The sequence below is a fragment of the Danio rerio genome, chromosome 23 (assembly GCF_052040795.2).
Source record: "Danio rerio strain M-AB ecotype USA chromosome 23, GRCz13ab, whole genome shotgun sequence".
Taxonomy (NCBI): domain Eukaryota; kingdom Metazoa; phylum Chordata; class Actinopteri; order Cypriniformes; family Danionidae; genus Danio; species Danio rerio.
The window spans coordinates 11,387,412-11,405,100 of NC_141043.1; the positions used below are offsets into that span (position 1 = coordinate 11,387,412).

Consider the following 17,689-nt stretch of genomic DNA (forward strand, 5'->3'; position numbering starts at 1 on the left):
GCAAATATTCGTTTCAAAACCATTTCTAAATTCAGTTCTGATTTCCAGCAAACGAATAAATGAATAATAATAACAAAATGTGCTCAAAAACCTAAGTTATATCCTAAAACACATGCTGTGCCCCATATGGTCTAAAACCTGACAGGTGGGCAAATCTAAGCTTGTTTTTAATAAAACAAATATAAATATGGATATAATAAACAATACTGCTAATAATAATAACATTATACAAAAGCAAATTGTTATGAATGAACTGAAAAAGCCACCTGAGATGAAGAAGACATAAAAGCAGTGATTTTTCATATTTATGTAGGCTAGAAAATAATATGTTTTGTAATATTTTAATCCTTCATATTTATATTTATATTCTATATCTATTCTTATTATATCCTATATATATCCTTAATATTTAATTTTTTTCATATGTAAAGATATTTGCCTATTGCTCTCTTGTGCGTATTAAGCAGTGTGTAAGCGAGGCGCAACTCTGCGCCGGAGTTTAGACCGGGTTAGTTTTGGTCTAATGAAAAATCTATTATAGTTTCTCAAAATAGCAAAGCGCCAGCAGTCCGCCTCAGAACGCCTTCCTTTTTAGACCAGAACGCCTATGGGCACACAAATGAGCGCTAATGCATTTGCTATTTAAACAGCGTAGCGCAACGCCTCAAAACGACTCTTGCACCAAGCTGAAACTACCAAAAGACTACTGCGCCTTGCGCCACACTGCACCAGGTGTATGATAGGGCCCTTAGTGTAAATTTGTCATTTGGAACTGAAGCTTTCAGATGAACACAACTTTTGTTATTCAGTATTATATTAAAGAGCATCAATGTGTGGATGTTAAATAGATGTCACAGTTTTGACATCAAATAAATTGAGAGGGTGCTCGCTGCAGAGCCATTTGAGGAGAGGTGAGCTCCAGAGAGGGGGAGCATGAGCTGTCGCTCCTCCTCCTGTAAGCTGTTTTAATGCGTACACCAACCCCACCCCTAACCCTACCCCCAGTGACATCACTCGTAGAAGAAGTGCAAAAAAGGTGGAGCTCAAGCTTAAGCTCCCCCTCTCTGGAGCTCACCTCTCCTCAAATGGCTCTGCAGCGAGCACCACTTGAATAAATTAGCATTTTTAACATGGTTTTTGATGTCATTAAACATAACACTTCTTTAGGTTTCAAACATTGAAATATACACTAGTACTAGCAACAACAATTCATATTCTATAATACACACACGCTGTTGTCTGCGAAAACTGCAAAAAGTATTATATTAAACAATCGGACAATGTGGTTTATTCACATCCATACAGCATAGGCATTGTGCAGATAATTCAAAGGTATACACTGTGTCTAGTTGTTATTTTGCACATGTGATTCAGTTCTGGACCATGCTGGTTCACACTTAAAGCAACAATGTGAATAGCTATGCAAGAAAGCAAGCATAAACAAGAACAAATTCTGATTTGAGCATTAACCCTGTAGTGTGAATGCAGGTTCTGTGTCCTGTCATGATTCCAAGAGCTATCTGCTTGGAGCTCTGTTCTGAGTTGGGTCCAAATTTGGAAAGAGACGCAGCAATGAGGCCCCAAGGTGGCAGGGTGTGCGCTGGATGGCTTCTTGGTGAGTGATGCATTTAAAGATATTATTCCAGCTAAGTTTTTTTTTGTTTGTTTTATTTTATAAAATAAATTAATTATTAAGCGTAATTTTTTAACTGCATATCAGGAAGACGACGGCTATCCATTAAAGACGTGGCTGTTTACCCCCCTCAACAACCCACAAACTGAAAAGTGCAGATACAATGATGCCCATTCTCGCACTCGGTCAGTAAAGCTGCCGATTGGGCAGCTGAAATGCCGGTGGTGCTGACTTGATATCAGCAGAGGGGTGCTGCTATACCCCTCTAACAAAGTGTTCCTCTAATACATCTGTGTCTTCCACAGACACGGATACTACTCAAGACAGTAAAGTGTTGCCCAGAATTGAGGCAACTCTCTCCTCAAAGGGTGTTAGTTCAGCATCCCCTGTTCCCCCTGCCTGTTCGGTCTACTCTTTGACAGTGCACCATTGTTCTCCTGCACCTTTACATCGGTCCATTTATTTTTCAATTCACTCACAGTGCGATGTTCCGTGTCAGCTAAACTCTCCCACTCTATTTTATTATTATTATTTTTTATTATTAATTCCGGAGGACAAACTTGCAAATAACACAGTTTTTCTCTGGTCTACTTCCGATAGGAGCACCTCCAATACACATTCTGTGAAGATTCTCTTTTCGGTTGCTTTTGCCATTGCGTTTTTTATTTGGTTTTGCCAAAGTGGAGTCACTATCATGTTTATACGGGGAGGATGCAGAGAGGGGTTTTGCGCTCGTGCATGTGCGCTCAGCTTCACGTTAATTCAGATGTACAAAAAGAATATGCATGGGATTCCGCTTTAAAACGTTTTTAAAACATTGCACATTTGTAATAAAGACAATAAAATCGCTACGTAATTCATCAACACAGCCGCATAGTGTCAGTACAATTATTCATTCATTTTCTTTTCGGCTTAGTCCCTTTATTAATCTGGGGTCGCCACAGCAGCATGAACCGGCAACTTATCCAGCATATGTTTTTACGCAGCGGATGCCCTTCCAGCTGCAACCCATCTCTGGGAAACATCCATACACACTCATCCACTACAGACAAATTAGCCTACTCAATTCACCTGTACCTTATGTCTTAGGACTGTGGGGGAAACCAGAGCACCCGGAGCAAACCCACACAAACGCAGGGAGAACATACAAACTCCACGCAAAAACACCAACTGACTCAGCCGAGGCTCGAACCAGTGACTTTCTTGCTGTGAGGCGACAGCACTACCTACTACGCCACTGCGTCGCCCCTTGAATGAACTTCACAACAAATATTTCAAATAACGGGAACTTTTTTTTCTGCAGTAATGAAGATCTGCTTCATTCTTGTTTGTCACTGTGCTGTTTATCTACGTGAAAGCTACATGCATCAGATCTATGACATGCATGTGGGAATAATGGGCGGGGAGAACCAGCTTATTTGTATTAACGGTACAATCAACAAAAACTTAATGTTTTCACAGTTCAAATTTCCCAGATTTAAAAGGGTATAACAAGTAATCTGATGGGTGTTTTGAGCTGAAATTTTACTTGTTCTGGAGACACAAAATACTTATATTAAATCTTGATAAAGTGGTAAAGTAGGTGCCCTTTCAAAAAGTCAGTAAACCTATTGACTTATTTTTTTATAATTATGCACATAGTTTGTTTGCTTAATTATAATTCAACAAGTTTACTCTTTTTATTAGGTAAAGTGAACTAATAGCTTTTTACAGAGCAGAAGGACCTGAGGTCCTATCATATTTTGCGAGTCTTGATTGTAAGACATGTCTTTTACTTTTCCATCTCTGTCTCGGCTCATCCTGGCTGTTCTGGTTGGCAGGTGCTCTGACCTCACTGCCATTGACTAGGTCAGAAGGCTCAGGATGTTACTCATCCCTGGATATCTCTCTGAGTGCTGGAGGATAAAAAAAAAATTGAGGGAATTTCTCGCAGAATCTGAACTCTCCTCCATTCTCTGCTTTATAGGCTGCCAGAAGTTTCTTTTTCCTTCTTTGTGGAAACTCATCCTGGTTGCTCTGTTTGGCAGCAGTGAACTCACTTCACTTTGACCTCGTTGTTGTCCACCAGGTGAGAAAGCTCAAGTGGTTTATTATCTCTGGAAGTTTCTCCAAGTGATGCATTAAAGCATTAGATTGATCTCTTTCTTTCTTTTCCTTCTAGCCTTTCTTTTCTTTTAACCCCCTCTCTTATTTCAGCTTTGGTCAGCAGGTGTCCTGATAACACTGTTGTTGAACTGATGAGAATGTTCAGGCTGCTCAACATCTCTAGACAGTTCTTTAAATGACACAGGAAGAGCAAACGTTAAGCTGAGAGAATCTTCCAAAGATTGAGAATCAGAGAGCTGGAATGATCTCAGTCTTTTCTGCTCTATGACCTGTCAGAAGTTTGACCAATGGTAAACAGAATGCAAACAGCAATACCAAAAAAGCAAAGTGAGTTATTGAAACCAAAGAATAGGGCTTAACACAGAGCCCCTATTTTTTATTTTTTTTGCGATTCCATTATCGCTGAATCCAATGCAAAATCAACAAAAAGACCCAAATATTTTTGCGTTCCTGCAAAACTCTTAATATAAACGCAAATTAATAACAAATAATCTAAATAATCTCATAAAACTTTCGATTCCAAGTCATGAAATTAAATTATATTTATTTCAGTTTGCAATTAATTGTTTAACATGACTTACAGACGTTGCATACGCAGCGCACAATGTATTTGAGTGTCTCTCGAAAAATGACCTCTCACCTGCGCCCTCACAATCATTACATTACATAGAATGGGGGATGGGGGAACGAGTTTTGAGCCCGTGCAGTAAGCAGACACAAATGAAGCGCGAGTGATTTGTATGTGAATTCAAAGCAAAGATGGGACTAAGCCTGGTTTAGACATCATGTGGCACAAGTTGGGCGTTTTGTGTGTTTGACACAATTTAGAGTGCAAAACAAAATCTGAGCAAACATCTAACAAACAGATGGAGAGTGGTTCAAGGATAACGGCCGCTGGACTTGAGCAAAATTAAAGGACATATTTGTGCTTTACATGTATAGCTGGTATTTTGAATGTGCGTCAAATCGATATTTTTTTTTCGTTTAACTCTTTCCCTGTAGTTCCCTGTCACTAACCCTAACCCTAACCCTAAACAAATAAAACTTTCTCCAGAAGAAAAAAAAATTATCAGACATACTGCGAAAATTTCCTTGCTCTGTTAAACATCAGCTGGGAAATATTTATATATATTTATATATATAGTTAAAGTCAGAATTATTAGCCCCCTTCAATTTTTTTGTATGAAAAAAATGAAATTACTTTTGTATTTTTTGAGCAAGGAAATTTTCACAGTATGTCTGATAATATTTTTTCTTCTGGAGAAAGTCTTTTTTTGTTTTATCTCGGCTTGAATAAAAGCTGCTTTTAATTTTTTAAACACCATTTTAGGGACAAAATTATTTGCCCCTTTAAGCTATATACTTTTTCGATAATCTACAGAACAAACCATCGTTAAACAATAACTTACCTAATTACCATAACCTGCCTAGTTAACCTAATTAACCTAGTTAAGCATTTAAATGTCCCTTTAAGCTGTCTAGAAGTGTCTTGAATAATATCTAGTAAAATATTATTTACAGTCATGATGGTAAAGGTAAAATAAATCAGTTATTAGAAATGAGTTATTAAAACTATTATGTTTAGAAATGTGTTGAAAAAAATCTGCTCTCTGTTAAACAGAAATTGGGGAAAAAATAAACGAGCGGTCTAATAATTTAAGGGGGCTAATGATTCTGACTTCAACTGTATATATAAAATTGGCGACGCAGTGGCGCAGTAGGTAGTGATGTCGCCTCGCAGCAAGAAGGTTGCTGGTTCGAACCTCGGCTCAGTTGTGTTGAGTTTGCATGTTCTCCCTGCATTCGCGTGGGTTTCCTCCGGGTGCTGCAGTTTCCCCCACAGTCCAAAGACATGCGGTACAGGTGAATTGGGAAGGCTAAATTGCCCGTAGTGTATGAGTGTCTGTGTGTGTGTGTGTGTGTGGATGTTACCCAGAGATGGGTTGCGGCTGGAAGGGCATCCACCGCATAAAAATATGCTGGATAAGTTGGCGTTTCATTCCACTGTGGATTAATAATGAGACTAAGCCAACAAGAAAATGAATGAATGAATGAATATATATAATTTAAATTGTCTGGGAATTACAGTCATTTTATCGCAAAAAAATAAAAATAAAAATAAATAAATAAAAATCACAAATAACAGAAGTAACAGAAATGACATGGAAGATATCCAAAGTATTGCAAAATCTTTCAATTGTGTGGAGCCTCATGGGATTCTCAGTGGAGGTGGACATTTTTTCGAGTTTTCCAAGACATTGTTTGCCAGAAAATGATACTTCAGTTGTGCTCTTCAATATTTCTGGGTGGCCTAAAGTAACAAAATTCATGTGATGTTAGAAAAAAGTAAGTTGGAAATCTCAGTAGATAAAATGTTAAATTATATAATTTAAGTGTGCTGTGTTTGACTCTGTATGCTACTTTTAAAAGTACTTCTGATTGCTATCCTTTAAGCTAATAATTGGTAGTAAATTATACAAACAATAAAATAAGGGTTGGTTTTAAAGGAACAATTCAACAAAATTTTTTAATTCTGTCATCATCTACTCACATAGTGAGTGGCTCAGTGGTTAGCACTGTCGCCTCACAGCAAGGAGGTCACTGTTTGAGTCACGGCTGAGACAGTTGGCATTTCTGTGTAAAGTTTGCATGTTCTCCCCGTGTTCGTGTGGGTTTCCTCCGTGTGGAGTTTGCATGTTCTCCCCATGTTGGCATGGGTTTCCTCCGGGTGCTTCAGTTTCCCCCACAGTCTAGAGACATGAGCTAGGTGAATTGGATTAACTAAACTGGCCATAGTGTATGAGCGTGTGTGTAAATGCAAGTGTATATGGGTGTTTCCCAATCCTGGGTTGCAGCAGAATTTTTAAAAGCCATAAAACAGTTTAAAAAAAAAAAAACTAATTTTTTAACTCTGTCATCATTTACTCACATAGTGAGTGGCTCAGTGGTTAGCACTGACGCCTCACAGCAAGGAGGTCACTGGTTTGAGTTACGGCTGAGACATTTGGCATTTCTGTGTAAAGTTTGCATGTTCTCCCCGTGTTCGTGTGGGTTTCCTCCGTGTGCTCCGTTTCACTCCGTTTTTATTCTAAAGACATGGGCTTTAGGTGAAATGAATAAACTAAATTAGTTTTTCCCAGTACTGGGTTGCAGCTGGATGGGCATGCACTGTGTAAAACATATGCTGCATAAGTTGGTGGTTCATTCTGTTTAACATACAGGCAAAAACAGGTATTTTGAATAATATTGGAAACCTGTGGTCTGTTTTCTTTTACCTAATATGGAAGCCACTTTCTATTGTTCTTAAGGAAAAAAAAACAAAAACAAAACATATTTTGTGTTAACAGAAAAAAAGACACGAGAAATACTCAATTTAGGGTGAACAGTTTAACTGCAATAACAATATTCGCACCTTTAAACATACTGTAGAAGGATGAAATGTAGATGTAATACAATGTAGTGTTCACTGATCTAAAAACGCACTAAATAACACATGCATCTGTTGAAGCACTTGACATGGCAAGCCACATTAAACTATACACTAAAAGAGTTAAAGCGCTTAATGTAACACTTAACATGACGCAGTGTGCATTTTTTTCTGCACTGCTCACATTGTGACCTCTGTTGTTTTTCTGACGTGGTTTGTCCATTAAAAAGTATTATTCACTGCTGTAAAATGGTGTGACAGCAGAGCAAACAGACTATTTAATATAATTTTCCTTGATCGTTTTGAGAATGGATTATTAGCAACTGGATGTTTTTTTATTGGGCGTGCACAGTGGCTCAGTGGTAAGCACTGTCGCCTCACAGCAAGAAGGTCGCTGGTTTGAGTCCCAGATGGCCTAGTTGACATTTCTGTGTGGAGTTTGTATGTTCTCCCCGTGTTGGCGTGGGTTTCCTCTGGGTGCTCCAGTTTCCCCCACAGTCTAGAGACATGAGCTAGGTGAAATGGATTAACTAAATTGGCCATAGTGTATGAGTGTGTGTGTATATGCAAGTGTAGTTTCCCAGTGCTGGGTTGCAGCTGAATTTGTCAAAAGCCAAAAAACAGTTTAAAGACATTTTTACTTTTGAATATATGTTGGACGTATGAGGGTAAAAATATTAATATGTAATATAATTATGCTGGCCATTTTTGTGTAACTTTACATTGGAAGCATATTAAATCAAGTTATTTCAAATGTTTTTAAGAACACAAAATTGAAATATGGGTGAAATAATTGATATTCAGACTAACAAACGTATGTAAAAACTGTCTAGATTCTTATGTTTTTATTTAAATATTTATTTCAAGAGTTCACATTTAGTTGATGATTAATTATAAAGCTTGTTTGGCATGCTGTCCCAGAAGAGAGTCCTGAGCTTAAAAGATCCTCGAGCCTGAGAATCCCTCTCGTTTGCTGGGCGAGAGGGAAGTTTTAGCTTAGGTAGATCTCTAGAACTCCCCTGCTTACCTATGGCTAATGATGAATTAGGGATTGCTATAAAGAGATATACTAAGATATACTGAGACTAAGACCTCATCTATGGTGCCTTTGGAAAGTGGGAGGAAACCAGGGAACTACAGAAAAACCCACGCAAGCATTGGGAGAGAACATGTAAACCTCTCACAGAAACGTTGACTGACCTGGTAAAGGCATGACGTTCATGCTGTGAGGCAACAGTGTTAACCACTGGGCTGCCATGCTGCCCTATCTAGGGAAAGGGAAGAGGAATGTGGAAGGGGAGATATATACATGACTGAGGTATAAAAACGCTGACTTAGGATGGTGACTTAGGAATCGTCTGATGTGTTAGCTAATGCAGTACCAGCTGTGGACAATCATAAGCACGTGAACTTCTCGAATTTAGTTTATAAATAAACTTGACTTAAAAAATGTATAGACTTTTTTCACATTTCTCGATTTGAGATTCTGGAGCTGAGTAAACTTTGAGCGTAGTAAATGGCAAAGTACAACAAATACTTTTTTTTACAATCATATTTAAAAACTCTATGATGGTGTTATCAAGACTTTCAGAAAAAGGAAAAGAATAGTGTGAGACTGATGGCAAGAGCCAGAGGAGAGAATAACGTCAAATTACTCTCAGCCCCTTAGCATCAGAAACATCTTGCATAAACAGAAATTAATTTTTTGTAATTTGACAGAAAGATAATATAGTACATACATAAGTGCCTATAATTGTTCATAAAAATCAAAATACTAAAAACTTTGAAGCATTTATAATTATGATGACCGTTAAACGCGTCATAACAGTTTTATGAAAAAGGTCCATTAAATTAAACTGTAATACATGTTAAGCAATTAAAAACTTGGGTAATATTTTGGTGCATTTGAACAAAACATGTTTATTAAATTGACAGATTTATTAAAATTACATTTAAAGGCTGGCTCACACTGTGCAATATTTATAATCCTGAATGATTGTAGCATGTCAGACTGCACGAAAATGGCTCCCATGTCACACTGCAAGATCCCAGCCATCATAACGTCAGACTAAAGGACAACGACGATGCACCAAATACAGAAGAAAACTCCCCTAGAGTTAGACATCATCCACCTGTGACACTTTCACTATCCCACATTCTGAAATGATTCCTCACACCAAACGTAAACAATCTGTAGCGGCAATTTTGCACACAGCATGTCTCAATAATAAAAACCAGGAAGAAAAAAAAAATAATTTTGACATTTCCCCGCGGTCATTTGAACTGTGGCATGGATTGGGTCATCAGATTTTGCACTCCTATTGGTTCTTGGATTGACACTCAGAAAAGTGTCTGAAATCTTCTGACACTGCCAACACTTCATTGGAGGCAAAATCTGATCACAACGGGCACTAAGCGGCTGTCAGTGAACATGTCAAACTAACGATTAAAGATTTTAGCCAGGTATTTCAGGAATCTTCAGTGACTGTCTCAGATGACTAAATTGTGGCTGAAATCTCAGTGTGACCAAGGCTTTTGTCACCAAACATCTTTAGAAATAAAAATACATTGAAAGTCATGCAAAATATTGGGAAAAAAATTACAAAATTTCAACAAAATGATATGCATTTTTACTTTTCTTGAATTTTAGTTCAACATTTTTGTTTTTCTAATATATAAAAGACTCTTTTCATAAATTATTTTGTTAGATTAGCTCCAGGTTTGGCTTTAGTACTGACTAATCTAATGTATATGTACAAATATAATATTCTAAGCCTTCTAGAGAAAATAATAATTTAAAAGCAATATTTTTGAGGGGTGTACTCATAGTTGTTAAGCATTACACATTCACACACATTTCCTCGTACACTTTCATCAAACACAAGTCAAAGTCATTAATGTTTCATCATCTGTACAAACACACAACAAATATATGTGTGCTTGAGCCATAAGTACAATAAACAACACAACAATTTGTCTTCAAAATCATTAAGTTCCCAGCAGGAGCCATAATCATGTTTGCATTAGCTCAGTTAAGGTGTTGATAACTCATTTCTCTGAGCCGGCCCAGTATTGGCAGCATCCACTCTAACACCTGTCACCCTGTATCGAGTGGCTGCAGCGCTAATATAGCATGCTAACACACAGTCAGTGACTCACATGCAAACTGAAGGCTAGCTCTTCTGCTGAGAATCGCTCCGTGTGGGTTGAAGGCAGTGCACTGGTATATTCCTCCATCCTGGGCCCGGTCCAGACTCCTAATGACCAAATTCCCCCCGGATAGTCGCCGACGGGAATCAGTGCTGAGATTAATCAATGTGCCGTTCAGAGACCACCTACGGGCACACAAAGAGACAGATAATAGCGCGCGCAGCTCAATGTGTTGTGATAAGCGCAGATTCAGAGTGATTTTTCGTGATAACCTTTGGAATTGATTTTGTTTTGGATGCACAAATGTCATGCGGAATATCAATGTGTCATTACAAAGCCGATTCAAGAGTGGTATTACACTTCATCCCTGATTCATTTCAATGAGAAAAGACATATTTCTAAAGCTGAACAACAGAAATACGACTCTATTGTTGTACAGGGAAGCTTATCTATTTTCCTTCCCTTGTTGAACATCCTGTTTCACTTGGAAATGCATCATATTATGTAAGCTAAATAATTTGCAAATGGAATTTTGTGTTAAAGTTGGACATTACATGAAAATCTGCTTTTTTTTTGTTTAAGTGCTATGATTGGATCCCTTATATCTACTGACACAATAAACATGAAAAAGGAAAATATAGTAACTTTGTTTCAGTACATTTTTTTTTCTGTGGGCTTATGAAAACATGAGCAGCTCAGCTTTTGATCCAGTAGTGATGTATGAAGGGGATCAATCACACTCGAATACCCACCAGAAGCAGAACAAACAAGCGTACCAAGACATGCTTGTAGATGTTTTCAAACGAACACTGGAGTGTTTTGTTTGTGGTGACAACATCAAACTCTAAAAGACGCAACTGAAAAAAGTACTGCACATTTTTGGACTAAACTGCCTGTCATTTTCAGCTGCGCTGTGCATTATGGAATAGAGTGGAGAAACTATGACGTCACCTTGTAGGCTAATCGGCTGCTAGCATAAAACTGGTTCCCTCGATAAAATCCCTATAGGATTTTCCCATATAGGCTTTTAGAAGATGGTAAATAATAAGCTCTGTGTTCAAACACTAAACAACAAACACTTATATGTTTTGTCCAGCCGGATAATCCTCACACGAAAATACAACTTTGAGCACTTTTGAATCTTAAATGTAAACGCAAGAACTGAAAAGCTAACATTAGGTTGTAAACTGACTACAGAGCCTTCGAGGCGCTCACCTGTGACGTCAGCACCACCCTCCCACAGACAACTTTTCAAGCTCATTTTTTCAAAATATGGTCTATGACAAAGAGTAAATCACTCTGTTTATTATATTATAATCCACGCTATATATTATAAACAAATAAACATGCAAAAACACATAGACCTACGTACTTTTTGGATCGTTTTTACATGGGAAATACATTTTGTTTTGCTTTACGGTTAGTTGTAAAAGTTTCAAAACTGTATGTATAAATGTGCCTACATAGTATTATCATAAGACTTATCTGAATAAGTGTATCGCTCGCGTGCACACAGCCTTAACAGACGACTGAAATGAGGCATGAGGAACAAGTCTATCAAATGCCTGCTAGTTCCATCATGGATCGAGAACAACATTCAATATTCTTTTTATGTCACAAAGTAATGTTACAGCGAAAAGCAGCTCATACAGGTCACATATGCTTTACATTTTATGGAGAAGTGTAAATATTGCAGTTCTGACCGAGTTAAATGCGTTCAGATGAATAAAACATTTTATGGTCAAAATTATTAGCTCCTTTAAGCTATATTTTTTAAAGCTAATTACCCTAACTTGCCTAGTTAACCCAATTAACCTAGTTAAGCCTTTAAATGTCACTTAAAGTTGTGTAGAAGTGTCTTGAAAAATATCTAATAAAATATTATTTACGGTCATCATGGAAAGTAACTACATAGTTACCTTTAAACAAAAGAAGATGCAGCATAACATCAGATGCACTCAGTCCATCTTGGACTTGAACACAGACGCTACTATCCTCCACAATGGTAACACAAAACACGTTTTGATTATTATTTTTTTTTATATACCAGCAGCTGTGGTTGCCAGTAGTCTACTGTTTAACATTTTACATTCATAAATTCAATCTACAGAATATTTCTGTAAAAAAATGCATGCCACAGTCTGTATTTTTTTTTAATCGAACGTAAGCAGTATCTTCATAATATTGTTTAATTAAAATAAATGATCAACAAATTAGTCTCCACAGCCTTTACAAGTGAAGGAATTAACTACACACAATATGAATTCCTAATTAGAAAAACACAACAAACTATAAAATACTATTCACGAAAATAATTAAATAACAGATAAATCCAAATACCCAACGTAAGCGAGCAGCAATCCAGACCAGTTTAGCTCAATGACATATAATATTTCTGACACCGCCTGTAGTCCCATTTAGCAACTTGATACATCTTTTTAAAGAAGCATAACCGATTTAAAAAATCAAGAGTGTAATGTAACTGATGTGTTTTATGTCATAGAATAAAATGGGACAGTATATTGAATTTGTGTTAGCCACGAACCCTATTTAAGCGATTTAACTAAAACCCCATTGAAAAAACCCATTGCTTTTGAGACGAGTGAACCGGAACTGCTAAAATGCTAACTCGCTTCTGGGTTTTTGCATACAAATTGACGTCATAGTTCCTCCACTCTATAAGGTCAAGTATTTGTTTACTAAGCTTTAGCAACTTAGCCACATGGTAGCTTGAAAACAAGTGAATGCCCCTTCGGCAATTGCAGTGTACTCATTTTTTAAACGTTCTTTTTCTAAACATTCTCTAAATGTATAGGTTGTCTGACGTGACACATATAAACTATAAAACATATGATGACCAGGGATACAATTAAGTTAGAGCACTCGTCACTCCATACTAACAAGCATCTTGTTGTCTGCCAGATTTTCATAGAAATATTAACACATGTTAATTCTGATCAATTGAAAAGCAGTTTAGGAAATCAATGGGACATCTGGTCAACGAGTGATGTGGATGTTGTCGAATTACTGTATTTTGACTTGTTGTAGCTAGTTTGGACCAGAGCAATCAGTGTGCTTTGAAAAGAAACCAAAATGGCTGAAAATCCTACACTGTAGCCATTTATAAGCCATGTATAGCATTTATAAACCGAACCAGAGCTGTGAAAGCACCCTAAAAGTATCCATAGACTTCTAACATCTGAGCCTCTGAGGACTTTGTGGTTGAATTTAATTTTTGAAGGAAATGTGCCAAAGAAAGTAGGCAAAGTAAATTTGCACAAAACATTTACACCAAATTGTCTTACCACTGAAAGTCTGTTTCTAAAAAATGGGTCAATGCTGATGCTTTGTGTTGTAATTTCATAGCTAAAGCTAACATCATCTCTGACTGTACACACAGAGACCAGAGCTTGTTCCAGTAAAGTGGTTTTAACTTCAGTTCTGTAAATCATGGGTAAAATATCTATGATAATATTTTTTTTCGTTGCTCAAAAAAAAAAAAAAGAAACAGAAAGCATCCCAATATGAAGCTATATATATATATATATATATATATATATATATATATATATATATATATTAGGGATGTAACGGTATCAGAATTTCACGGTACGGTAATACCTCGGTATGAATGTCACGGTACGGTATTTATTGAATCATTTACAGGAAAAAACAAAACTTATGAAAATACTCCAAAAAAGAGCCAAAAGTGTCAATGACATACAAATTAGCCATCTATCTGTAAGCTTTGAAACAGGAACTTCAATTTTATTAACAAAAAAAATATTAAACCATGTAAAAAAAAATTTAAGTTTTTAATTTAGTATTGTTGAAAACTCATCACATTCAACATTTAATCACTCACTCACTTAGATAGAGATGGGTTTAAAGGAAAATTATCATATAAATATAATCTGGTAAAAGCTGGTATCTCTGGGCATTTACAATGTCCCCTGCAACAGAAAAAAAACCTCTCATTTGGTACTGAGGTTTCTGGGACAAGAGAGATATGACTTATATGACTTATTTCTCGAGCGCCGAAAACGGAGCTTTTTGAAAACGCTGGAGAGGCCGTTTTCATTCTGAAACCTGCTGCTCCGTCTCAGTGTGGATGGGGAAAGACGGAGACATCTGAAAACGGAGGCGGGGCTGCAAACGTTCGCCTATCTGATTGGGGCTTTTCCTCAATATTAAGTAGCCCACACACAGTTCAGTCTCGCATCCTCTTCTTGTAAGTTAAGACTTCGCAAGTTTGATCAAGGCTGCAGTCTCCCCCTTCTCAGTTTGATATGGAAAACATACCGAGGACACGCGTAAATCTTCAAAGGGAACAGTGTACTTTATAACTTCATTCACATCACCTTGGCTACGTTGTTTCACTTTCTCAACAATAAAATGTAAACATGATTTAAGGAACTGCCTATTTCCTTTTTAATATTAGAAAACTTACAGACAGCAGAAATGTTGAGGCGCCGTGCTGCATATATGAGCGTCATCTTCACTGTGAGGATATTTATAACAAAACGGAGCCTATAACAACTACCTCCTTTCAATTTCAGTGAAAATACGAAACGCACCCTCACTTTTGTTGAATATCAGTTTTAATAATCGACAATTATAAAAGTATCACATACAATAAGTTTATACATTGTAGGAAATAAAGGCAAGCGATCAGTCAATGTACCTGGATTAATCATTAACTTATCTTTGCGCTTAACCAAAACATGTTACCCGTGAACAAGTAACTTAATAGATTCCAGTGACCAAAGTCAGGGAATTGGCCTATGTCGTTAGATAAAGACAACAACATGAATGAAATATCTCGTTTAGCAAATATAGTGAGATTAGATCCAGCGGAAGATGCTTGATGAGCAGTCCGACAAGCAGAGCTCTCATCTGGGTAGAAATGCTGGAGCGCTTGCCCGAGAGTGTCTGTGGTCACGTGATGTGCGTTTTCAGCGTTTTGGTGTGGACGGAGAGCTGTTCAGAAACGCTGGGTAAAACGCGAGTGTGGACGCGGATCATTTTCATTCTACAACGCCGTTTTAAAACTAAAACGCACTCTTGTAAAAGGGGCCTTAGAGTTTTACAGCTCTTTTTGATCCCCGCTTCTAGCAGCACACTCCATTTCCGCATTACTGGATCTGTAGCGACAACAGACCGCAAGGGATGATGGGGATTGTAGTTTTCGCTACCTCCCGTTCGCTTCATTCGCCTGAGCAAATTTTCTCAGAAGACCTATAGTTTTACCGAGTCATGCGACTTCGGTAATATCGAAAAAAATTAATATTGCGGTATGACGGTATTTACAATACCGTTACATCCCTAATATATATATATATATATAGATATATATATATATATATATATATATATATATATATATATATATATATATATATATATATATATATATATATATAAACTTAAACCAATTTTTTTTACATTTTTTTGTTTCTCTTGAAATTTGGTCCAACATTTTTGGTTATCTAACCATATAAAAATAACTATATAAACTATATAAATGTGGGCTACTAATTTTGGACCATTATTAAAAGTCATTTTGTTAGATTAACTCGATTTGGCTTCAGTACAGACTAATCTAATGTATATGTACAAATATAATATTATAAAGCTTTCGATAGAAAATATTAATTTAAAAGAGAGATCATATATGTTAAGCACTATATACAGGGCTTAATTTGTGCCGGAACACGCCATATCCGGATTCGACACCTGTGAAATCTGATTTGGCACCTCATCTTACTTATCCTCCTCCTTAACTGCCCTACTCCCCGTCCTCTGTTCACTTTTACTTTCTTCCACAACTCCACAACCCTCTTCACTTTCATCCATGACAACCCTCTGCCATCCAACGCCCTGACCCCGCCAGTTGTAACCCCTCCCTCTCCATCATTGTCTTAATCTGATATGAACTTTATTTCTCTTTTTTTTCTTTATTTGTTTTGTTATTTCTGTCAGAGTAGTGTAAAGGGTTTGTCCCCTTCTAAAAAAAAGCATCAACTCATTTGCATATACTGTAAAGAGATGGAACATTTTTTTTGCTTCTACCAACCAGGGACAAACTTGGTAAGCTACAAAAAATTGGGTATTTTGAGCTGACTTCAGACACTTTCTGGAGACTTGTTCCGAAAAGAAGGATAATATATCCCGTTTTGCTGTTCTCTTTATTGTGTAGTGATTAGCACTGGACAGTATCATCAATTCCACTTCCTCACACCTCATCTACGCCTATCATTAAGACCCAAGACCTAAGACCACCTGAGGCCCTGGATGATAGCATGCAATTCAGAGGCCAATGCATTAATGTGGACAGATTTTCAAAGGATGTAAGATCATTCAAGGATCCTGAGGCCTTGCTAGTCATTCAGTCTGATGGGGAATAAGCCAAGTTTAACTCCTGCGGTTCAGCTTTGTGCTTGCACATGCCGAGAACAGATGCTGAAATAAGTGCAAGGTGCTTCTCTGCTTTTATGGTTTTGCATTATTTTAAATCAAATTAAGCATTCTTTTAAATAATGTTTTATGTTAATGAGTTACACACAATAGGAATAATAACAATGACAATATTTTATTTATATTATATATTTTTATTTATATTTATATTTATTTTAAATTATTTATAATAAGTTCTATTGCATATGCATTAAATGCCATATTTGCACGTTTGCACATTTCTAAGGCAAAATTTGTCAACAAAAAACAAAACAAAAAGAAAAACAAAACAAAAACAAGCATTTGATATCATACCAGTCTCATAGGAAATACAAGCCTACATTTTTATATACTTAGGGGTAATTTAGGCAGGACAGCAGAGATTCAAGACAGGAATGTATGGGGCAGAAAGGGGGGAAAAAATCAGCAAAAAAACGAGCCAGGAATCAAACTTCAGTCACCACAAACACTTGGGACACTAACTGCAAGGCTATTAGTGCGAATCTTGGCTACATTTTTGTGAAATGTAAACACATTGCTCTTATGTTGCAAGTATCAGATGACAAATCCACTAAAGGGCACTGTCTACATTTGCCAGTTTGAAATACATTACTTAAGGCTGATTTGTACTTTCGCCTAGCACCGCGTCGTGGACTGCGAATGACTGCACGCGCACCACACAAAACGGACAAGGCTTTGATACTTGACGGGTTTGTCATTGTGATATTCTTTAAAACAACAGGGGGTGGTCAAAGGAAACTGACTGTAAACTCAGAAGGATAAACATAGAAGTAGGAAGTTTCCGGAACTACGTCATATCATTAATATCATTCAAGATTTTTAAACTCATTTTTTAATAAATTATTTTAATGATTATTAAGATTTTTTTAACCATTAAATCAATTTTGATGCATCAT

General features: G+C 36.9%; 1 protein-coding gene across 2 annotated transcripts in view; it reads right to left on the reverse strand.

The window, feature by feature from the left end:
* The window catches only part of cntn3a.2 (contactin 3a, tandem duplicate 2), a 220,622-nt gene that overhangs the window by 114,144 nt on the left and 88,789 nt on the right, over positions 1-17,689 (reverse strand). For both annotated transcript variants that reach the window (XM_087306662.1, XM_087306663.1), the window contains exon 4: positions 10,326-10,501. In XM_087306662.1, the coding sequence (XP_087162788.1) occupies positions 10,326-10,501 (176 nt within the window). The remainder of the gene's footprint in view (positions 1-10,325; positions 10,502-17,689) is intronic.